The sequence below is a fragment of the Alosa sapidissima genome, chromosome 16 (genome assembly GCF_018492685.1).
Source record: "Alosa sapidissima isolate fAloSap1 chromosome 16, fAloSap1.pri, whole genome shotgun sequence".
Taxonomy (NCBI): domain Eukaryota; kingdom Metazoa; phylum Chordata; class Actinopteri; order Clupeiformes; family Clupeidae; genus Alosa; species Alosa sapidissima.
In genome coordinates, this window is record NC_055972.1 from 24,479,187 (window position 1) to 24,504,432 (window position 25,246).

The 25,246-nt window shown below is 40.7% G+C and overlaps 1 protein-coding gene across 1 annotated transcript in view; it reads left to right on the forward strand.

Annotated features, from left to right (window-relative positions):
- Positions 1-25,246, forward strand: part of LOC121685425 (CUB and sushi domain-containing protein 1-like) — a 295,334-nt gene that overhangs the window by 239,665 nt on the left and 30,423 nt on the right. Inside the window, exons 31-46 of the mRNA XM_042065939.1 lie at positions 5,513-5,629; positions 6,944-7,057; positions 8,703-8,798; positions 10,133-10,336; positions 10,819-10,943; positions 11,309-11,405; positions 14,816-14,920; positions 18,074-18,192; positions 18,369-18,438; positions 18,599-18,715; positions 20,402-20,611; positions 22,099-22,287; positions 23,085-23,262; positions 23,774-23,919; positions 24,656-24,736; positions 25,020-25,133. Of these exons, the coding sequence (XP_041921873.1) occupies positions 5,513-5,629; positions 6,944-7,057; positions 8,703-8,798; positions 10,133-10,336; positions 10,819-10,943; positions 11,309-11,405; positions 14,816-14,920; positions 18,074-18,192; positions 18,369-18,438; positions 18,599-18,715; positions 20,402-20,611; positions 22,099-22,287; positions 23,085-23,262; positions 23,774-23,919; positions 24,656-24,736; positions 25,020-25,133 (2,082 nt within the window). The remainder of the gene's footprint in view (positions 1-5,512; positions 5,630-6,943; positions 7,058-8,702; positions 8,799-10,132; positions 10,337-10,818; positions 10,944-11,308; positions 11,406-14,815; positions 14,921-18,073; positions 18,193-18,368; positions 18,439-18,598; positions 18,716-20,401; positions 20,612-22,098; positions 22,288-23,084; positions 23,263-23,773; positions 23,920-24,655; positions 24,737-25,019; positions 25,134-25,246) is intronic.

Consider the following 25,246-nt stretch of genomic DNA (forward strand, 5'->3'; position numbering starts at 1 on the left):
GCTTTAATCAGGATCACTTTTTTCAATATAATTCAAGATTCTTATTTTGATTATTATTATTTCTTTATTTGACAGGGACAGTGCCACAGTGATCAATTGTTGACCGTAAATGAACCACAGTTAGCCCTATAGGCCATTTTGTGTCTTTTGTTTCTAGTTCTTAAAAAGGCAACCTCAGATTAAAAAAGATCATCTTAACAAAACTCAGCCTAGATTTCTAAATTTCTAAATTTTCTTCTTCTTCTTCTTCTTCTTCTTCTTCTTCTTCTTCTTCTTCACCCCATATTTCATTTGAAACATGCAGGCTTGTCAGCATTAAACAACTCATTACAAATGAGTCATTACAAAAGGCTTCAAACCTCAACCCATATCAAATTAAAAAAAAAACCTGTTAAGTGCTGTTAAAGATAAGATAGCATTACTCTGCCGAACGTGACAGTCTGGGGGCTTGGGCTGTGACAGTGATGTCAGTTCAAAAGAATAACTCAGCATATTTTCTGCCATTAAGAATTACTGAATTTGTTTCCAATACCTGAATTTCCATTGGTACCAGAGTGTGAAATGTCTAGTTGCAGGGCAGGCCTCTCTACAAAGGGTGTCTTGGTTTTTTCTCACTATCTTCCTCTCAGCCTTCTCATGGAAGGTATTATGTGGGGGAGGGGGGGGGGTGATGTGATGTGATCAAAGGTACTCGAAGGAGTCTGATATGCAGAGAGCGGCGAGAAGCGGCTTCACCCTGACACCAGGGTTTGGCATTCCGCAAGGTATTGTGGGTAGATGAAGAGAGGGACCGGGGGCCGCAAGTGTTCGGAGGCTTAGCACGTGGAGGATGTGCCAAGAATGTGAAATGAGGATCATTGTAGCGAGGACTGAGGGAATGAAGGGGAACAAGGCAGGAACAGAAAGATCACAGGACAGGGCGGTAGGGGTGGAGGGTGGGGGTGGGGGTTAGGGATGCTTGGGGGGTTTGGGGTGGTGGAGGATTGAAATTTTCTGAGGGCACAGCCCAAAGTAATGTCAGCACGGGTGGAGATGACAGGAAGGGTTAAGTGAGGATTCGGGGTCACAGGTACTGAGTCCTGTGAAAGTGGAAGTCGTTGATATGTGTCTGTGATGCAGCCGAGCAGCTGACCGAGGTGCTGTCCAGTTTCTGAGGGGCACTTGCGTCGCTGGCGCACACACTCTGGGACACAGAGACCATGATACTGTCAGCTAGACTCAAGGCCAAACCGGGTGCAACGTTGAGTCTGGAAAGCTATCCTGAAAGTTGCTCAGTTGTCTGTTTCCAGTGTGCATCTGATTATCTGTTTTCATTGGGACGTTGGATATTGCTGGATAGTCCACTATGTGAACTATGGGAGGCCATGAGGCCCAGATGGAGCTAAATCCCACAGACGGCGGCTGAGAATCAGCCAAATCAGGTCCTCACCAGAGCCCGAGTGCTGCTGTTAGGAAGGACTCTGATACAACCCCAAATCAGAAAAAGTTGAGACGTTATGTAAAATGTGAATAAAACCAGAATGTAATAATCTGCAAATCTCTTAAACTCATATTTATTCACAAAAGGACACAGACAACATATCAAATGTTGATTTTCATTTTGAATTTGATACCAGCAACACGTTCCTGAAAAAGTTGGGACCAATGTCTATGAGCACAGTTTGATACTCATTGAAAATTGTATTTAAACATGATACAAAAATACCACTGTCTTATCTGGGCCTGAGCTTGTTTAAAATGGACTGTGGTAACGTGGAAAAAGGTCATGTGGTTAGACCAATCAAAATGTGCCATTCTTTTTGGAAATCATGGACTCATCTGGGGTAAAGATGAGAGGGCCTATCCAAGTATCCAACCTATCCAACTTGTTTTAGTGCTCAGTTCGAAAACCCAACATCTATGACGGTGTGGAGGTGCATTAGTGGCTACAGCATGGGCATCTTGCACATCTGGCAAAGCACAATCAATTCTGAATGATGTGTACAGGGTTTGAGCAACATATATTGCCATCCAGGCAAAGTCTTTTTCAGGAAATAACTTGAATATTTCAGGAAAACAATGCCAAAATGAATTCTGCACATATTTAAACAGTATTTCTCCATAGAGGAAGAGTCCAGGTGCTAAAATGGCCTGTGTGCAGTCCAGACCTGTCAAATCAGGTGCATCATGGAATGAAAAACATGACTAAGAATACTTCGCACTATTGAGCATTTAATTCTCAAAACTAGAGATGCACCGATATGGAATTTTAGGGTCGATAGCGATAACCGATATTTATTGGTTTGTTGTGACCGATAAGATAACCGATAATATTACTCTTGAAAAAAAATTGTGAAAAGTGATTTGGGGAAAGCATTTAATAAACATAGTTTTATTGCAGTAATTTTACCTACCACCAAATGATGGACAGAACTCATAATAGTCCTCAATAGTACAGCAGTCAACATAACAGTAGCCTAGCCCTACAGTATGTGTGGCTCCTTTAAGTGAACCTGACGTCAGTGAATTGCGAGTGGCTAGAGAGTACAGTATGAATCGTTTTCATTTAGGACTAAACACTCATAAACTGCTCAGCTGGGAATAAGCTACAGTATAGCGACCAAATCAGAGTTTGTGAGGGAAACTTAGGTTTAGTTTCAACTGCGGGTAACTGAATAAAGCTGCAACTCCTCAGACTGTATCTTATGTCCGTCTACTCTGTTGCGCACAACCTGCTGCAGCAGAAATGAAAGGGGTTAGCCCCGAAGGTTTTAATAACTTATTATGATGACCTGTCTGGAACTGAAGCAGGAATGGTTAGCATTTTTCTAGGTAATACTACAAAACCCAAGCTAAAGTAATGCAAATATAATACTAAAACACAACTTAGAACTAGGCCTACTTATGTACTTGTCCCACTAACGAGTTTGTTTATTTGTTTCCCTGACCAGCGCGGTAAAGTGCAAACACATCAGCACAAGACGACTCTAGATAGGGCTGAGCTCCGCTCTGGTAAGGTTAAATGGCGGATCATTCACGAGAGGATTTTGAGATGCACAGATTCCCAAATGAGCATATCCACAGATTTTGTTAGAGTGGTGAAATACATTCACACCGCTGACATTATATTGAGGAAAAAGTATAGCCAACCAAGCTTAAGTAGCTCAGTGTAGCCAGACGGACCTTACATAGGCCTAAATTAGGACTTTAAAAAATATCAGCGCAAATTATCGGCCAGAATTCTGTTATCGGACCGATAATAATATTTTCATTTTTTCACTTATCGGCCAATAATATATCGGCCGCCAATATATCGTTCATCCCTACTCAACACTCTAGCAACTGGTCTCCTTAGTTCCTAAACATTAACATAATTTTGTTAAAGGAAGAGGAAGAGGTGAAGCAGCACAGTGGTAAACATTCCCTGTCCCAACTTTTTTTGAAACTTATTGCTGGCATCAAATTCAAAAGGAACATATATTTTCCATGAAATAGTCCAAATTTTCATTTTCAACATCTGATATGTTGTCTATGTCCTTTTTGCTGCTAAATATAGGTTTACGAGATGTGTATACTATCACATTCTGTTTTTATATGCATTTTACACGTCCCAACTTTTTCTGATTTGGAGGTTTAGGATAGTTGTTCCTCTGCTCCATGCGTCTTGGTCACTTGGCTAGACCACGGGCCAAGTCTGGGCCAGCTGCAGCTGCACTCTTTGTCCAGATGCTGCTACTTTCTGTGACTCTCTGTGGTTCCACTGACATCTACCCCCAACTGCAGAATTTGTATGCTGGACACAATTATCCGCTGTCTCTCCTTCATAGACTGTCCTCATCCACTGCACTCTTTTTCATCGACGTCCAGGTACCCTGTGTCTCATTTCTCTGTCTTTCTCTCTGTCTCTCTCTCTCTCTTTCTCTGACTGTCTATCTCTCACTTTCTCACTGTGCTTTGCCGTGCTGAGCTGTATAATAAAGAAACAGTGCTGTGAGGCTTGGTTTAGGTGCACCGCTCCTGTCAGTTTTTTCATCTGCCGTAGACCAGTGTACATATTTGGATCAATATGTAATTTCTTTCAAGGATGGTTATTTTTATGAGTTATGTGCTGGATAAATAGCACGAAAAATGGCCATTTGAAGAAGCAGCTAAGTTGCATGGTGTTCAGAGAGGACTCCAAAAAGGAGCAGTCTCAGTTGGTTTAGAAAGGCATGAATTGACATTAGTTCAGGCTGTTTTTAAACAATTTGAAGTGCACTTTACCCATACTGTAGCACGTTGATTTTCATGGATTTTGTCACTGAAGGAGAACAGATGTAATGGGTGGATCCTTCAATCAGACCCAAATTAATGCATCATGAGTGTTTTGGTGTATTCCAGAGTAACCAACCATAACAAAAAAAGTTTTTTGTAAAGGGCGTAAGTGCAGACCTGTGTTTCAGACACATCTACAGACTACTAATGCTCATGCAATGTTAATGAATATACCATTTTAAGACAATACTTTGGCTAACACTGTCTTTTGCTTTTACTAGTCTGTTTAGCACCACTGTCTTTTGCTTGTCTGCCTATGGTATTTGTCTATGGTGGGTTCTTTAGTGCCAAAAAATACAAAAAACGCGCACATCCAGATCCAAACAGGTGCTGGACCCAAAAATTTCAGTAATAAAAAAAACGTTAGTCCGCACACTGAAAACTCGGAGTTTTCAGGGTTCTTTAGTGCCACCACAGGCCTCTAGATGTGAAATGAAAAACATATTATTAGGGTGGCTCTTACACTGTTTCATGCACAACAAAAATTGCAAATGGGCATGTTTTATTTGGAGAAAGCTACAGCAAAATGAAGTGATGTTTTTTGTTTTTGTATGTATGTATCTGTAATGTATATTTTGTATGCATCTGATGTCTGACCTGTGGGGTATACTACAAAGCACGCTGAACATACCCAGGCTTTCTTTGAATAACCTGGATCGACAAATATGAAACTTGCAATCAGAGTTACTGTAAATGGTACCACAACAGGTTTTGTTGACAGCATAAGACACCATGGTGATAGAGCTACTTTCATGTTACAGCATACCCTGGCTTTGAGTGCAACATACCTTGCTAACCCACTAATCGAGCTTCGTAGTATACCCCACTGCTCAGACATTTTTGTGTTGAAGACTCATGCATGACACCCATGCAATCAGACATAAATAGTTGCAACTATTTACAAATAATTAAACTGCATTTTTTCTCCAAACTACTTTGTTGTGATAGATCAGTTAGGTTCATTATAGAATCTAATATGGCCTAACGTTGTTGACACGTTGCTGACTGACTAACCAGTGCTACATGTACATACAGTAATCACCACCATGTGTTATAAGGGTCTGCAGTCAATTCACATGCTGTAGATGCTCCGTTCAATGAAGTTGCCATGTTACGAATGTATACCTGTGTGTCAATTTACCCATGTTATGTGAATCTTGTGGGTTCTTTAAACAAGATATTATATTTTTTTTGTTTGTTTGTTTGTTTGTTTTCCCAGCCCCTTGTGGGGGTCATTACAATGGATCTGATGGTGTGGTCTTGTCTCCAAACTATCCCCACAACTACACCACTGGGCAGACCTGCTCCTACTACATCACTGTGTCAGGAGAGTTCGGTAAGCTGGAATAAGCTAAATTCCATCATTGCTTTTTTCATGATATGACATCAGAACACATACATAGACTTCACATACAAGTATAAGGCTCGCATTTGAAGCAACGGTTGGGTGTTTTTGATGAAAACTAGTCTGAAGGTCAACAGATTGATTGGCTCTGATAAAAGATAGCTAGCTTGCTTTGTGATGTAGTTGGTCAATAGACCATATTAGTCAGTGTTGTGTTGTTTTCACACTTTTTTGCAGGCTTGCATCTCACATCTCACATCAGACCCAAATTACAAAACATCTCAATGCAGTTACCTACCTGAATAGCAAGGACAGCCAGTAGTATGAAACAGATGTATTTATGTGTCCTTCACATGAACAGATACTTTGTTGACATTAACGTTGATGAAAATTAATGTTGATGATATATCTTAAATTCTAGTTACCAAGAAAAATAACAATGGTGTACTGTGCCTTTATGATCGTTTTGGGACGTAATCGTCCCAAAGCTTTAAGACACTTAGCCAACTGTAGTTTCCATGAGGTATCAGAGTCTTTCCAGAGGTTAACCCAGCCATGTTTGCTGCATGTCCTGTGCAAGGTGTGGACCAACATCCAATTAGCGTGATAATGGAGTCGGTTCAGGGTTTCGTTTGACCCATACTCTGGTATAGTCCTTTTAGCTGTGTCTCATTTGAAACAGTGACACATTCAAAAGGGTCCATAATGGTATGTCCCTCTCTGTGCGTTAATTACGTCTCCTCTGGCATCTGAAATGGCTTTAATTGCCACCAAGGTCACATCCACAGACAAGAGGTTACAAATGCCAGATTTGTGAATACTGAAATACTAATACGTGAGATGCGGAAACGGGGTGAATTTGTTTCAGTGGCTGCTGTTGGATGATGTGTTGGTCACCCTGTGGACAGGGAACTGAGCAGTGCATTCCTCTCTAAAGTAGCCTTTTTCCCTCCCGCAACAACCGCACAGTGACAGAATCAATACAGCACAACTGGAACAAGAGAAAATGTGCAATTTATTATTTACGATTCAAAATCACTGGCTTTGACTCACTCTCTCGCTCTTTCCCTCTCTGAGCCGCTGAAAAATGTTTCCCACTACTTGTTCATAAACATTTCATGACATTAAAAAATGATTGGGATTGCACAAATACAGTTATCAAACCAAAAGAAGTAGCTTCAGGAAGTAATGTAGGGAGTTTCTCTCTATATGTGTGTGTGCGTATATACATATGTGTGTACCCGCATGTGTGTGTGTGTGTGTGTGTGATTGTAACAAACTTTATTCATTCCCTTCTCCCCTCAGTGGTGTTTGGGCAATTTGCCTATTTTCAGACGGCCATGAATGACTCAGTTGAGCTGTTTGATGGGGCCAATCAAAATGCTCGGCTCCTCAGCTCACTGGCAGGTTCTCATACAGGTAAGTAATAGCTTTATGCCCCCGTCATTGTTTGTTGCACAGGGGCTCGCTTTGAAATGCACAAATCTGTTGGAAAGTGTAAGCGCAAGCACATATGGCCATTGCAGTCATTTGTAAAGCGAATTAAATACGGGCAGTTAAACAGTGGTGGGGTCATACAGAAAAGCTTGAGCTTTTCATCCAGAACACTAAAATGGAAGCCCCCTATCTCAATGAATAAATCTAGAGAGGAGACTGTGTGTGTGTGTGTGTGTGTGTATGTGTGTGTGTGTGTGTGTGTGTGTGTGTGTGTTGGTGTGCGTGTGTGTGTGTGAATAGAGGCAATTTCAAAAGAGCATTGCGTCCAAGAATGAATGCATAAATATTCTTTAACATATAAAAATGTTCATTCTCCTTAGCCTTTGTCAGCAAGTCCTCGCTCTAGCAAGAATGTGCTTTGGGCTTTTCAACTCTGTAGGACTTAAAATTCTAGTCCTAGAGGGAGAAAATAATTTCTGGTACAGCCCTTTACTGATTTCACATTCATATTACCATATACTATGAAAGGTGGTACAAAGGCAAATACTAACCCCAGTTCTACCATTTCAAGATCCGCAGAAGAGCTGGATATTCACAGTTTTGACACCACATCATTGTGTTTTTGCATCGCACATTCATGTCAAGGGGTACTTCTTCACTATATCCTCTAGACAAGCTGCAATTACTGTGCTATTTTTGGCATTGTGGCAATATATGCTGTCATCATGTACTGTATGTATTTCAGTCAAGCCAATTTTCAATCCAACATCATTAAACACATTGTTACGTCACATCAAAGATGGAGGAAGTGAATTGATTATTTTACCTTTCATTCACACCTGTGTTTTGCTTGCGTTGTAAATTCACAGTCATGGTGCAAATCTTTCAGCCCATCTAGATTGGTAGAGTAGAAAACCTACAGTATTTCACTGGACCGTTCATTATGCATAACCTCCATGTTAAGGAGTTGCATCTAATGTTTAACCTTGTGAGACCATCCTGATCTCGCGAGCTTCAGTTTTCCACTCGCGGAGTAAATGCGAAGCATCCATCTGGCGGAGTCAGGTTATCTAATGTTAGTATTTCTTGTTAAGTTCTATCTGACATCGGAGCCTACCCCCGCCCCCCCGTCACAGTATGGGCCAGGAACAGTAATGTCCATCTCTGTGAAAATTCCCTTAACGATTGTCATATGACCGTGCTATGCTGAAATATTAGTTAGTAAAATGTTAGTTATGGCATCATTAATATTCAGTAGTTTGTCATTCAGAATATGTTAATGTTTGTTATATGCTGGAAATGTGTGTGTTATTATAAAAGTATCAGTAAGCAATACTTAAATTTCTGGAACATTTATGAAAGTAAACAGCAAATGTAGGGCTGGGTGGTTGTGCGTTTTGAGTTGTGTGAACGCTGATAGACAAGTATCCGTGTAAATCCAATATTCCAAGGTTTAAATTGCAAGGATACAGACTTCACCTTGCCTCGAGTTCATTTTATTAACACATTTATCATGTGCAGAAGTGATTTCCTTGACGGTGGTCCATGTATGTTTAGAGCCATGCCAGAAAGGATGCTATGTGATTTATGTAATCACATAGAATACCTTTTTTTTCTTCCCTTACAGGTGAGACCTTGCCATTGGCCACCTCGAACCAGATCATGTTGAGATTCAATGCAAAGAATGGTCCATCAGCGAGAGGCTTCCACTTTGTTTACCAAGGTAGGTGTACACACACCACCAATAATTACATACCATCAGCCCGAGTCAACATGATTGTTTCCATTGCTTTCCAATTAGGAAGATGTCATCCCAGTCAAAGAAGAGAGCTATCCCCATTCCCTTCCCTCAGGATTTTTTATCAGCATTATAATTAACAGGATGATCTTCCTTTGCTTGTGGAGGCATTATCGCCAATGCCTTTTGGGAGTTTGAGCAGACCTCTACTCTAAGATTGCCTTTGAGGATTCCTTTCAGTATGAGTGGTTAATGTCAGGCTCTTTGAACACTCTAGTGTCAATAAACAATTAATGATTATTTTTTTACGTCATGTCATGTAATATCACCATTGCCAACTGGAGAGTTGAGGGCACAGGGGACCTGACTTCTACATGAGATAAGATGACATTCAGTGCTTTTGGATGCTTTTAGAGGCTAAACCATCAACACATCCCCTGCCCGCTTCCCACACTCACCCATTCGCTTTGCTGGGAGCCTCTTTGTCGACAAGCCATTTCGATTTCATTTCTGCGCCATTTAAATAACTTTCCCTCAACCCAGATAGCAGCCCCCACCTCAAGGACCCCCCCACAAACCCTCCTTTTTTTTCTCTCTCTCCTTGTCTTTAAAGATGCAATAAATGAAGTGTGCGAATTACATGTGCTTTTAAAACTCTCTGTGTCAGCTGCCTTATAAAAATGGATGATCTATTAGAAATCTTTCATGGGGAAATTTCAGCACGCACACAGCAGCGGCCTAGCATGCTCACTGTGTCGCTTTTTATCTCTGCAGTTTTACAGTATACAGTGCTGAACGCGGGGATGCATTTTGTTGGGCTGAGAGAGGATGGTGGTGGGGGTGGATGGGCATTGCATGAAAAATAGTTCTTGACAGTTAGGACAGTTAATTTGGCACATGGCGGCATGTAAGTGATGATGCAGAGTGCCCCCCCCACACACACACACACACATATACCTCTGCACATCTGGAAACATCAGCTCAAGGCAGACCACAAGCACAGTCAAAGCACGGAATACAATCCAATTTCCGAGGAGCACAGAACCCAGTCATGAATTCTAAGCCAAGACAAGATGATGCACATTCTTGTAGGGGCTGGAAATGTATTTGTGTCACACTGAAGTAGGACTTAAATGTTGCTTCTGCTGCTTCTACTACAACTACATACAAATACATATTTCAGAAATAACGATATTAGCAGCAATATACAAAGGTGCATGATACAAGCAACCATATGAAGCTAAGACTGTTGCCTGTATTCACGTAACCTGTCTATGGGAAGTGACACCATCTTATCTTCCGCACTGTAACCTCTTCAGCTGTGCCACGGACCAGTGACACGCAGTGCAGCTCCGTGCCAGAGCCGAGATATGGGAGGAGGATTGGTTCAGAGTTTTCAGCCGGGTCCATTGTCCGTTTTGAATGCAGCCCAGGCTACCTTCTTGAAGGCTCCAAAGCTATCAAGTGCCATGCTGTTCCCAATGCACTTGCACAGTGGAATGACACCATACCGACCTGCATAGGTAAGTCTTATATTTCCATAAAACAGGCTCCTAGTGTTGCTGATACAGCCTCAAACAGACTCTGATGTGTAAAGTTGGTGAAGTAGGTATATAGAAATAGCACTGCAAATGATCTGACAGTGAAATAGTGTTGTGTCTATTTATGAGATAGGACCTTTTATTTGGTGTGGTTTCTGAGCCCATCCTTAGTAGACATATTAGCATGCTAACGTGTTCCAGCAGCTTTATAAGACACAAGCAGATCAAAAAACATTTATTAGGATCCTGCAAGTAACCCAATAGTGATTCAACACTTATCCCAGGTCACCGTGGGAAGCACACATGCTGCTGTCTTTTTTTACAGCAGAAACCAGAAGTGCACACCAACACACCTCTATTAGCCACTGCTTGTCTTTAATAAGAACAGAAAAAGGGGATTTGTGTGTGCCAAGCACAGTATGACTCCAATCTCCCCCCCCCCCACCCCTCGCTCTGCTCCCTAGTCCCATGCAGTAGGAACCTGACGGAGAGAAGAGGCACCATCCTGTCTCCTGGGTTTCCAGAACCCTATGGGAACAGCCTGAACTGTGTGTGGAAGATTGTCGTCACCGAAGGAGCTGGAATCCAGGCAAGTTCAAAGAAAAATGACAAAAAGAACAAAGAGAAGAACAAAATGATGGTTGGTTGTGAACTCATCTAATGCAGTAACCCACGCTGACAAAAATGACAGCCTTTAACTGGAAACTACTGTAGAGAGAAATTATTATTACTTCAATATCAATGCAAGCTAAAGAATTGTGTGTGATATTTAAGGTTGTTCATTGCAAGATTAAGAGTCACTGATTTTATTTTAACTTTAATTTGTGATGTTGTTTATCAGTGAAAAAATGAAGATGTTTGAGCATGTCAGTGAAGACACTAGCTTATTGCTAAAGTTAATTAGGAAAATTTTTGTATGCAACATGTTCTGATGTGTTGTAATTTTGATTTTAGATCCAAGTCATTAGCTTCGCCCTTGAGCACAACTGGGATTCCCTGGAAATCTATGATGGCGGAGACATGACAGCGCCCAAATTGGGCAGCTTTTCAGGTGGGAAATGTTGGTGTCAAACAACGCGCATCAAATGAAACAAATTTGGTGCATCCCCTAACAGAGAATCAATGCCATGTAATTGGAAAGTTTCTTTTTGGAAAATGTTGCACTTTTATCAACAAACAGCTCAGTGTTTCAGCTATTGGTTTGGATCCAGTCCATTTTTAGTCTGTGCGCAAAGGTACAAATGCAAAGTGCTCGCCAGAGATTCGAAAATAAACCACCCCTTTCCCTCCCACACCCAACACTTTTGTTTTAGTTTGGGGTTTTGACTGACATCTTGGAGGCCCAATCCCTGACTGAATTTTTCTGAACTTCTGACTTGTTAAAGGGCAAGGCTTGCTATGAAACTAAAGTAGGATTTTCTTCTTCTTTTTTGAGATTCTGCCCAGGCAGCTGAATGTGTCTGGTGTACAGTACATAAGCCTTTGGGATTGCGTGCCAGTTACATTATGATATGCCTTCGAGGACATAAAACATACATACTGTAGCTCTAACCAGTAGATGAATGTCTCTTTTTTATTTGATTGTTAATGCATGAGACCTTTTGGGATGGAGTTGGCAGGCAACTTTATTTCATTCCATCCCAAATTAATTACTGAAAGATGGTTCCCAAGACTAAACAGCTGTGTATGCTTTTAATTACAAAAAAGGAATTGAATACAATGTTACAGGCAGTCCCGCTGGTGCTATTTTTTTTTATTTTACATAGATTCCTGTTCTCAATAATCCTAGTGTCTGTAGAGAAGTTCTCTAAAGTGCCTTAGGAATTGATTTATGGAAGTGTCACTGTCTTCTACATTTGCATGTCTTAAAAGTGCTCATAGACGCATTGCGTTAGAACTTGGCGAGATTCTGTTGTTAAGGGACATCTAAGTAGTGAAGAAACAGAGGAGGTGTTATAGTTCTTATCAGGTAGCTCAGGCTGGACCGCCGCCAAGTTGCTACAGCTGAGCCCAGCAGCCTTTGGCTTCTTTCCTGCTGTGTTGACAAGAAGCCAATTTTTTAAAACTTGCAAGCGATAAAAGTTTATTGTTATTCATGCGAATGCTAGCGTACTTGTGGTATGAGTGTGTTGCTGATATACTGCAAGGGAAACCAGGCTAGCCTGCTAAGTTATCTCCCCTTTGTAAGTCTGGTTGCAGAGGTAACACTGGTAATAGCTGAAATAGTCATATTAAAAAAAAAAATATATATATATATGTTGTTTTTGTCACTATTCACAAACTGTGCTGAATGTTGTCTGGTATCAGTTATGTTATAACTCTATAATGTTGCTGCCTGTAGCCTATGTCATTGTTTCAAAATTTACATTTCTGCCTGTGAAATGTTCAAACTGATGTATGCAGTCATTTCTCTGGTTTGGCAACTTTGGGCAGTCATTTTGTTTTTCAAGACTGACTTTTGAGAAAGTCACAGCTCTTTGAATGTCACTCAGAGACACACTGATGTTCCCAACAGATAGAGTTGGTTTGGAAAGGTTTGTCGGCGAAGACAAAAGAAATATCAAAATTTCAAGGCCGCTAAACTGAAGTAAAAAATAATCTTGCAGCAGGGGGTTCCAAAGCAAGAGAACCTCCTAGGAGAGAGGGGGGTTTAACCTTTGTTGTGTTTCCCGACGGAGTGATGCTGTGGCCAGGCCTTAAGCAATGCTTTCAACAAGCTCATAATGAACTCCGCCTCAGTGCCACGGCAGCCTGCTGACTAAAGGTCGCACGGCTGGGGAGATGTGTAGTTTAAGGCAAATTTTCTGTGGCGTGAACCCTGGCTGAATATCATTGTTCACCTCTCGAAGCCAACAGTCCTCAAAGCAAAGACATTAAACACCAAAACGACTCATCTTGATGAAGTGTAAAAAAAGTCAATCCCAAGGTGTACCTGATGGATTTTTATGATCTAATGCACCCCCCTTCCCCTGAGGATGGCAAAATGCTAATTTCTGCATTTCGTTTTCTTTTTTAGATACCAAATTATCCAAACTTCATTTTGTGTGCTTTTGTGAGTTACACAGAGAAAGATCTGGAGTTTCTGTCAGGCTGCATTGTGTGTGAGAGCTCATTAAGATGCAGAAAGCCATCCTTCTTCTAGTCTTCGTGGTGGGCTACCAGACCCTCACCCATCACAATCACTCATTTAATTCATCCTTTGGTCACAAATCCATTAGTATAATTCCCTTAATTGAACTGTCAGATATGTTTTGTGCTCCATCCTTGTCTTTTTATTCAGTAGCATGCTATCGTACAGGATTAATTACAGTTTACTGAATGCTAATTCAATTAAAATGTGCATGTTATTTATTTATACTTTTCTTGTAACCACCTCAGATGTAATGCCAGAACCCAAATGCCGTGTGACATGATGCATATTTTCATTGTGCTACATATTCTTGACCCATTAAATTCCTGCAGAGAAAATGCATCGCTCCTATTTTTTGGCCATATTCAATCCGGCAAAGTCCATTTTATGCCCATCTGAAGCTCATTTGACAAGCGTAAGAAATGCTGGAGATGCCTGTCCAGCTAATAGAAGTGATGGACCGCTGAATTGCTGGACAGTAGATGAACGCTACCAAGCTGTCAAACTCCATCCAAAAATTATTAGTCAAGTCATTCAACCGTAAAGGAGCACTTTACAGGCCACTATCATCAGCATAATGCACTTGTACTAATACATGCCAGCCACTTTCTCTCTCCGCCATGCCATGTTTGGGATTAGAACATTAGAAGTGATACTATTAGAGTATTTCCTGTCGAGGGTTAGGCATTTGTAACATGCAACAGAATCACTTTCTACTGTACCTGCACATCTTATCACTGATGATTAGATGATTGTGTGCATCTCCAGCACTGCTATGTGTTGTGTGGGACACATCAGCTGAACTGGGGGCGTTACGTCTGCCTTAAATTAGCATGCTCTGTCCTTCACTAGTTCAGAAATATTCAAAGTTTCATGCGTTTTCATTTTGTTTAGAATAACACAAAGGATATACTGTAGCTGTGCTGCACACTGAGTGTCTGAATGTTTCTGACAGGCCTCTGAAATCTTTTTTTTTTCTTTCATAACTGTCCCCTTTCAAAGACAACAAAACTAAATGTGCTTACAGTTTTACCCTTGGTCTTACTGGGGCCCATTGACAAAACTTCAATGACCAGCGGCTGTCAAATTTCAAATGATACTTTCATCCTCTTCTGCTGTTCACACTCCATAAAGGAGAGCCTTTTGTACAAGGACACATCCATTCGGATTACATAAAAGCACTTAATCTGCATTCTCACAAAGCACCCAGGCCACATGGAGAAAACCCCCATTAATTTCACAATTCAGACCCGCGCATGTAACCCAAATGACTACCTGTATAAATGTCAACAACCTTGTTGTCTGAGCCATTTGCATGTGATGTGTTGCAGGCACCACCGCTCCTGCTTTATTGAACAGCACATCCAACCAGCTCTACCTTCATTTCCACACTGACATCAGTGTCGTCGCTGCCGGATTCCACTTGGAGTACAAGAGTGAGTATGGAGCTTTTTAACATTACTATTACGAAAAAGCTCTCTGCCCTTGAAAGTTCAAATGTGTCTACCCTGTAAAATGTTGCAGACATGCCTAACACATTGCTGAGTAATAAGAAATGAAATGAAAGAAAAGAGAAGGGGGTTGGTATTATTTCTTCTTTTGTTACAATATGCTTTATAGCTTCTATTAATACACATTACGCCTCATCCTACTGTGTCAGAGTGCCAAGTGCTTGCTGCTGTTGTATTGTGTTCATTAAACTTGCCTTGGGACACTTGACCACATGGAAATCAGATTACTGGTGCCCTAGACTGGTGGTCTTTTGTGTCGTATTGCCACATTGTTCAGATGTAAGGTGGGTTCAAGGGGTCCATCTTAATTCTCAAGGCAGTTCTTAAAATATGATGGCTTAGAAACACGTTTAATAATCTAAAATTCTGAAAGCAGTCATAAAGTAACATCAAACCAAAAAAAAATCAAATGTCAGTGTATCTACTCATTCTGCTGACAGAGTATCTGTCTGACATGCATGACCTATGATGAAAGGTTTAACTACAGCATTACCTGTTTTTGTTTATTGTAGTTTCTTTTTTCTGTCAGGAATAATTATATTATACCTAGCTAACGAACATTGAATAGGCAATTGCGATCCATATTTCAGGTATAAATATATTTAAGTATTCAAAAATTAAGCCCACAAACTTTTCATTGGGAAAATGTTTGGATTTGGCCCTGGCTAGTCCTCATAGCATACATATCAGCTGTGAAACAATACCTTTGCTGAATTATCTGTGTGAAAGTTCATCAAATTGTTTAACACAAAATGAATTCCCATTAACTAGCAACGGACTAAAACGATTATTTCAAACTGGTGTATGAACCTAAACCCAACCTCACTAATGCTCTCCACACACTTCCAGAACACTCACAAGTGAGTCCCTCACTATTCCCGGGATGGGAAGCTGCCTTTATCCTGGCCTCTGATAACATCAAGCGCCCTATGTCTCCGTGACCACTGGTGCTATCAGGGTCTCTCCCAACAGAAGAAAGGGTGTGCTATAGCTCGTGGGGCCTGTCCTGATCTATACTATTTCACCTAATTCACTCCTAACATCTCCAATTTGTCTACTGCTTTTCACCTGGAAGACAGCCCAATTTGGCCATTTCTCCCAAGCAGTCCACTTAAAGAGCAGGGCCATGTGTTACGCAGGAGTAATGTTGGCCCTGACTCCATTGGAGACCGGAGATCCTTACCAGCACAGTCGTACACTTTTCACCACTTTACCGAGGGGCTTTGGAAGCCAACACTGATCTCATTGCGATCTTGGAGGTAAAGATGCTATTTCCGCCAGTGACACAAGTAGATGCCCCGATCTGAGAAAATAGATGGCGATGAACACTATCAAGGAAGTTCATGAGGATGGCTAAGTGCTTGTGTATTCAACACTGCCAGCATGTATTGCTCCAAGACTCTTTTGGCTAGTCGAAACGCTCTAGACTGTTAAAGACCACCTTGTGAAAATCAAGTTTTTAACCTTGTTAACATGTCTGTATGATGTCTGCTACATTTTACAAGGCATGTCATGAGTGAAGTAAGCAGCCCATGTCATAGATTTCTGCTTTGGATCTACGATTTGGCCGATCATAGTCCAGGTGGGCCAATTCAGGCATCAGTTTATGAGTGCCTCATAAGGTTACAGAACCAGTCCTGAGTACCTGGGGGTGGGACAATTCTTCATAAAGTAGCAAACATGCTAACTAACATAACAAATAAGGAGTGTAACAGACCTGAGTAGAGAGATATATCAACTCAATCAAGATTCAGACCTGCCACTGCTTCATGTGCTGTGTCTGTACATATGTCTCACTCCTAGCTCCTTTCGAAAGGTTAAGCTCTTGTCCTTTGTTGAGCTGGCAGTGATTTTTCGAGAGGAGAATGTCAGTTTATTTTTTCCCTCTAAGTATATCATTCATCTGCGGAGAGGCTGGGGACATGTGGCACTTTATCGATTAATCCCCAGAACGGCACACAGAATGGCCTCTCCATGCAGAATGTGAGTGTCAGCAATGTGGAATTTTGTAGGTGGTGGGGGATGGGGGGGGGGGGTTGTTAATGGGTAATGAGATGAAGGGGAGGAAAATGGAAAAAAGGGTTCTGACAACACGTCCTGTCGAGACAGCGCATCAGATCAGCGGCTGCTCTAAATGGCTTTAAGCAATGTGGAGTGATTCACTGTGTGCTTATAATTGTTTGGAAATTATTAAGTGGCATCCACATGGCAAATGCTCCACAGATAAGGTACAATGCAGGGGGGGGGGGGGGGGGATTACGAACACAATTAAACTAAACAGGTGAAAGAGCATCAAAATGCTTTTTTTTAGGAGGATTAAGCAAATCAAGATAAATCACTTCCAGTGAGCTCACTCTACGCAGAGAGCAAGGAAAATTGTGATCTTCCTTTCTTACCGTTCAAACTCACAACATTGCAGTTAGGAGGATCCTGGCGGCGCATGCTAATTTTCCAGCGCACAGTGTATTCCTGACTCCCAGCGAGTGGGGAAAGCCATGACTGTTTAAGGCTGACACACAAAGGGACGGTGCCACCTGCAGCGTGGCACGTTTAGACGTGGAGGAAGCACGCGGCATCCTCTCTCGCTCGCTGCACTGAAGCAGTTGTCTTGGCAACATACTCTCGTCTCCTGGGTCTACTACAGTGTGTGTGTGTGTGTGTGTGTGTGTGTGTGTGTCAGACTTACTTTCTGGAAAATCTACATTTTAAAGAAAGGTGTTGTATTCCGTGTCAACAATCACAGAGAATGATCATGGGTCAGTTGTTTTCTATGGGTCTTACTCTTTTTTGGGCAAACTTGTGCTAAATACAGTATGATTGGTGCACTGATGCATTCTTCTTTCTCAAGCTGGGCACCTATGTCCTATACTGTTCCCTATATTAATGACATCAAATTGTAGTGTTTAAACCTAAACAGCAGCTGTTTAATGCAAGAGAGAATACATCAATATGAAAGTGTTGTCTGAGCCAGATTAACCAATATGAATATGAATACAAATTCAAACCAAACATGCACTCATCTGTGACATGAACAGAGGAAACACAGTAAAATCCTCTATTGTTCTCCTTATCTTTCAGCTGTTGCCCTCACCTCCTGTCCCGAGCCCATCATACCAGCCAATGGCATCAAAACCGGCGACCGCTATATGGTGAATGAGGTTGTGTCGTTCGGCTGCGAACCGGGATATGTGCTTCAGGTGGGTGTCTGTGGAGGCTCGCTCTGGCAGGCGCTTTGAAAAAGGAGCAGAAAAAAACATATCAGAGGCCTGAAAAAAGGATTTGGAGACAGCTGGCCTCCTTATCTGTTTCTTGAAATCTCTTTTTTTTCCCAGTGTGGTGTATTTTATGACAGTGTGGATTTCTTTTTGTGCAGGGCCATTCGCATATCTCCTGCATGCCAGGGACTGTTAGAAGGTGGAATTACCCCCCTCCATTGTGCATTGGTAAGAATCAGCAAAACTTGATATTTGGTATTATTCAGCATAAATGTGACTTGTTTATGTACTGTATGTGAATTTGTTAAATATGAAATATGTATATATTTTTCACTTGTACGCATAGAATTGGCTAATAGTTATATTTTGTTTTGTTTTTGTTTTTTAGCTAAATGTGGTGGTGCCCTCTACGATATGACCAATGTGATTTTAAGTCCTGGATTTCCAGGCAACTACCCAGGAAATCTGGACTGCACTTGGAGGATATTGCTGCCAGTTGGATATGGTAAGGTTGTCACCTCGTGCAGCTAGTGGTTTCAACATCTCAGCCAAGTGCAGTTAGCAACCCCCACAACTCACATGTCAGACTCACATCCGCCCTGATGGGCAAAGACAGGCCTCTCTGTTCAATCATAATTCCTTTCAGACATTTCTAAAGACAGATTTAGGGAGTTGTGTAAACATTTTCCATATTGAATTACATTTTTCACTCGTTTACATTACGCTCGTTCACTATATAGGGATCTATGTAGTGAAACAGATACATAGCAAACAGTGAATGAGTGAGTAAGTAAACATTTCAAACACAGCTATCGACTATGTGTCCATGCACACCATATTCTGATTAAGGAACATATTCGGGATAGGGCAATATTAAAAGAGGCATAGGCCAGGGGTGTTATTTGGGTGTTTAATAAACGGAATATAAGCTTAATCGGGTTATGGCAGTTGAAATAAGGCGTTTACATGACTCACACACAATCAGAATATTGTCATTATTCTGAATAAAACCGGAATATGGAGTGCATGGAAACGTAGTGAGTGCATACCTGACTCTGTGCTAATGATCTGGTGAATTTGTACTCTGCTTACAAGAAACCCATACAGTGGTAGTTAGCTATGAAAGCCTATGACAATTATTGTTCTTATGCATAATTGTAATTGTAGCAATTATATTTTCACATGTTTCTTGTATGCACCTTGTGTGTATTATATCATGTTGTATCTTGTGTGTAATGAATGTGACCGTCAACAATGTTTTGCATTACTGTTTCCCCTGCTTGTAAAGATTCAGGCAGAGGTGATGCTGCTGCTTCTTATTAATTTCTCCTATACTGAGCCACTCTGGGAGTGCACCCTATCCCGCCAGTGAGAAGTGCATCTGCACAAATACTGTAAGGCATAGATGTTCAGTTCAAAAGGAAACACAGCAGCACGGTGATTGGGATTCAGAAGTCATTCACACTTGTCTTGGAGCAGAGACAGACACTCCCACGTTTAAACAACAACAACAAAAAACTTGTAGAGAAATCCTAAAGCAATTTTCTGCCTTATCAACCAGCTTATGCAGAAGGAAAAGAGATCATGTTTACATTGTGTATCCCAAACACCATTACTATCCACTTTTAACCAGACTGCGCTTTCTCCTCCCATTGCACAAGACAAACAAATACCGGCTCTGCTCCTGCTGATCATTTTCGGCACAGGCAAAAACAGCTTCAGTAAAGCATTTTCAAATAGCAAACCTGGGCCTGAAAGCACAATACGTTATTGTCAATAATCCCTGTGAGTACTGTCCTTGGTGTCACTGTGGAAGAAATTCCCTACTACAAACACTGACTGACCGATTGAGGAGTGTCATATTCATAATATATACTCTGAAGCTGTAGGGGGAGCTCTGCAGAGAAACCTGCGAGCAAAAAGTGAGAAAACAGTGAAGAAATTGACAAAACTGCATAGTTTCTTTTTAAGATACTAAAACAAGATTAAAGAAAATGCTATTGGAAGTAATTTGAAAAATCCACTCTGTGATGTTGACTAAAATCTCATTATACATTTCAAAACACTTTTTGTTTTTTGGTGGAAAAATAAAGATGCCTACTGCATTCAGTTGAGGTAGGGGGAAATCATCATGCTGATGATAGACGAGTGTTGAAATTCAATTTCCTGTCTTTTGTGCTTGTGTTTACAGGAGCTCTGATCCAGTTTGTAAACTTTACCACTGAAGTCAATCACGATTTTTTAGAGGTGCGCAACGGTCCTCAGCACAGCAGCTCTCTGATTGGTCAGTTCAGTGGAACGCAACTGCCACCTGACCTCCTGAGTACGACACATGAGATTGTTATTCATTTCTACACTGACCACACGCAAAATCAACAAGGTTTCAGATTAACATACAAAGGTGAGACATTTCCCTTTTTAACACAATATCAATTTGCTTGCTTACATGTTCAAATGTATTTGCCATCTTTTTTATTTTCCTTGTTTGGTTTTACGTGCATAAATGGGTTATGTTCCCCTGAGGCGTTGTTGTGCTATGACCACTGTAACTGAAAAAGAAATAACCTCATTTTGAAAAAATATCTCATTTAATGCTATCATAACATAATAGACCTTTTGGGACTCTCAGCTTTGGATTATATTACCCTGACTGCACCTGGCTGTGTTTTGTTCAGGCTAAAACCACAGTCAATAAAAAGTGAAAATAATTCATTATATCTGGCTTAAACGTAGGCCAATCCTTACCCTGGAAATTGACACCAAGCCTGGTGATTGTTAAACATGGCTTATTTCAGTTTGCTTGTCAAATATCATTTGAAGATTAGTCCACTATAATGTAGAACGTATTCTAATTAGAAGCAAAATCAATCACTTCTGAATAGAAAACTGGACAGTCTTTTTTTCACATGCTCCCTTTAAGTTACTCATGGATTTTTTCCCTTCTCTTTTTAGTTTCTCAACAATATTGCGAAAACTCAGGGTGCATCTTTAACTTGTGTTATTGTTATATTAATTCAGTCATCATTCACATTGTAGTTATTTTGTCTTTTCTCTCATTCTCTCATCTTTTGTTTCCCCCACCTTATTTTCAGTCAGAGAAGTGAGAGCAACAATTTTATCCATGGTCATAGTTTCTTTCAGTGAATGTGCCTTTGTTAGTGACTTTTCACTAGCTGCTTTATTCAATCGCTTAAGTGGTGGTTAATCATAATCATGACATGTCATCATGTCATGTTCTTGGTGGTGATAAAAAAGTGATAACTTAAACCAAGTCACACAGTGACACAACAGTGATATACTCAGTGATGCTGTGACACAAACCTGTATTGACGCAGTGGGCCCTGCCCTAAAAAGCAACTTCCATGAAATATAGGAATTGTGTGGCATGTGGATGTTTTGAGCTAACTCATCAATGCCTCGCCCATGGTGTTAAATTAGGTAATTGATTTTGTCTTGTTATTAAATTAGCTGTTCGGTAGTTAGATTTAAGACTTTGTCCATCATTCAAATTATAGTCCAATGAGGTGCTCTGCAAAGATAAACATTGTGGATAGTAAGCTTTAAGATTGCTGCTGAGAAACTAAGTCATACAAACTGGCAGCTTCCAACAGTCCCCCAGTGTTTCACAAGTTTCTTTTTTCTTCTTGCCAGCAGTTCTATTCTGTCAGAGCTGGCTGGTCTGCTCGCCCATTGTGTGTCCCAACTGATGAATAAAAGATGAATTACCTTCAAAGTTAATGCAACATGTAAAGATATGGGCCTCTCAAGCACTACTCACTCTAAAATTAACTGATAAGGATACGAGGCAGGCTTCATAAGGTTTTTATTTATATTTATCTGCAGTTGCCATTGCCATTCTGTGAATGTATTGGAAATCTTTTCTTGCAGCATATGAATTGCAGAATTGTCAAGACCCACCCAAGTTCACCAACGGATATATCATCAGTAGTGACTACAATGCGGGGCAGTCGATCACCTTTGAGTGTTTCCCTGGGTATATTTTGGTGGGCCATCCGGTACTCACATGTCAACATGGAATCAACAGAAAATGGAATCATCCTTTCCCCCGCTGTGAGGGTAAGTAAAAATAGAGTATTAAACATAGAATAGAGGTTTGCAACTTCTCAAAAACCACACACCATTCTTTGTGAATCCATATTACAAATGAACAGTTTCAAAATCTGTTTCAAAGAAACTGAAAAAATAAGTTTTTGCTGTACTTTAAGTGTGAGTTTTTTTCTCTTCTAAAGTCCAATTCCTTTGCAGCAGGTGTGCCATTTGAGTTAGGCAGATCTTAAAAGGTGTTTTCACACCACTGTCTTTATTCCAGAGGGGTCTGTTGTGTGTAGCCTGTTGTTTTTCAGTGACTGGTCTTTTAATTCCCACTCTTTAAAAGAAAACTAGTGAAGATGTGCTACTGGGACCTGTTCTAAATTGCCACCTTGATCATCAGTATAAGCACTGTTGTGCGAAAAAAAAATCAGAGCCTTGAATCGATCAATACCACCTCACATTATCTTTGGAGCCCTTTCTCACTCAGCCGGAACTTTCCGCTGGTAGAATTTGCCTCTGACTTGCTGGTTACAATGGCTTAATAAATCAACATAGGGCAGTGCTGTATGAATGCTGTTGTTGAAGGGACAAATGGTATTTGAAGCCTAAACTCTATTATTGTATTTACCTGCATATGACAGACAGTAACTGTAGTGCTTGAAAGCTGATAAAGCAAATAAATAAATGAATAGATTAATGAATAAAAGATGAAATGACACAAAGACCAGTCGTCATTGACAGACAAATTCTATCTTCCACTATTTCTCTCTCCCCCCTCTCTCTCTCCCTTTCCCCCCTCTCTCTCATTCTTTTATTTTCAGCTCCGTGTGGCTACAACGTGACCGCTATAAATGGCACAATATTCTCCCCCGGGTTTCCAAATCAGTATCCGGACTCACAAGACTGCACCTGGTTTATAACTGTGCCACACGGCCACGGCGTCTACATCAACTTCTCTCAGCTTGAGACTGAGCCTGTCACAGACTACATCGCCGTATGGTATGCACAAACACACCGGAGATATCTTAACATGCTTGCCCCAGTGTAGCACGATCGCTGTTGTGCAATGTTCTCTATCATTCGGAGGCATGAGGACTAGCCCCTGTTGGTAGCAACTCCTTTTTGAAAATGGAGAGGACTAATGTCAGTATAAAATAAGCTATTTTCATTGTAGGGAATACTCTGTTCTTAAGTGGATGAAAAATATGTGTAACAATGGAAAAAAATACACCTAATCCTCCCTCTCTTAGAGTAATGCACGTTATTAATCTCCAAAACCGATTAAAAGAGTCGAGTAGCCAAAGTCATCATTTTAGCTGTTTTCATTCAACACTCTATATAATAATGCTTTTATATGAAAGTCAGCAAAATCTTGCTATGGATTTGAAAGTAAATCAATTTTTCCCCAAACCGCAGTGAAATGTTAGGCCATTATTGCTTTGTTTAATGTGTTCTGTGAGTTGCACGTTGTAATACATTTTCAATGTCTGGCGCTTGCTCTCTCTTCCAGGGATGGTCCGGACCAGAGCTTCCCGCAGTTGGGGATTTTCAGCGGCAATACGGCCCTCGAGTCTGCCTACAGTTCTTTCAATCAGGTTCTTATCAAGTTTCACAGCGACTTCTCCACGAGTGGGCTCTTCGTCCTCAATTTTCATGGTTAGTTTCTCTTCCAAATGAAAAAAAACTCACTCCTCCAAAAAATGCAATGCATGCTTCAACACGCTGCTTTGAAATGTGAAATGTATCTTGTGTTTAAAACATGTGCTCTGTAAAGAAGCACACCGTGACACTGATATTTCATGGGTTGCAAGTAGCTAGTGAAGTTATTTTTGGTAAATAGAAAGCACTTTTTGCAAAGTTTGAACCATTTGAATAGGCTGAAAAGCTATGCAATATGTTTCACATTAAACATGCTCATGAATGGTTTCATTATGGTATCAAGAATGGCGCTTTACTGATTTGATGTGCCCTAGTTCTTTTGCATTTGCTCTTTAGGAACCCTTCATTTTGTTATCAATGGTCAAGGATATACTCTAGATAGAGTTCTAGACAAATGTATGCTATGAATATTACTACAGCAATTTCCTGTGTATTAGCCACATTGTGCATAAGCTGTAAGACAGTGTTTTATGCAAGTAAAAAAAAAACAATAACATATTATTACTACATTAACTGCCACTGTGTAATAACCTCATACTGTATGTATTTTGCAAAGTGAATGTATAAACCACGGCTAATAGTTGGGAAATTACGGTAAAGACACACTTATAAGAATAGGCATACCCATACATCATGTGTACTGTATGAATGCTATATACTGGCCATTATATATACTATACTCCATTTTTGTGATGAATGTTTTTGTCACACAATTTTTTATGTTCCCCCGCAGCTTATCGTCTCAAGAAATGCCCTTCGCCTCCCACAGTTGAACATGCTGACATTTTTTATGAAGATCAAGATTATGAAATAGGTATGTGTTCACTGTCACACCACATTCCCTTAGAGAGGGGCAGGCTTTGGAACAGACTTGCCACTGATTCCAATATAAATCTGCCCTTGTTCAGTTCTGGTGCTATTGCCTGAGGTTTATCATTCATTTAAGATTTGATTGTATTCAAATGTTTTCATCCAAAGCGACTTCATCATTTAAATGAAATAAAATGTAGGATATAAACAACAACAAAAATATCACGTCGGTGATATCAAATCGTTTAGCCTGGATTTTAACACTGCCTTTTCTCCATTTCTCACAGGCGATATAGTGAAATACCAGTGTCTCCCAGGATTCACACTGGTAGGCAGTGATGAGCTGTCCTGCAAGCTTAATTCTCACCTTCAGTTCGAAGGTCCTCCACCCACATGCGAAGGTGAGTCGAAATCAGAGTACTGCAGCGCTATATTGGGTGTGGACAGGTGGCTGGAAGGCACAGAATAGATAAGACAGGACGGAGGAGGAAGGAGAAAAAAACGAGGATGCAGC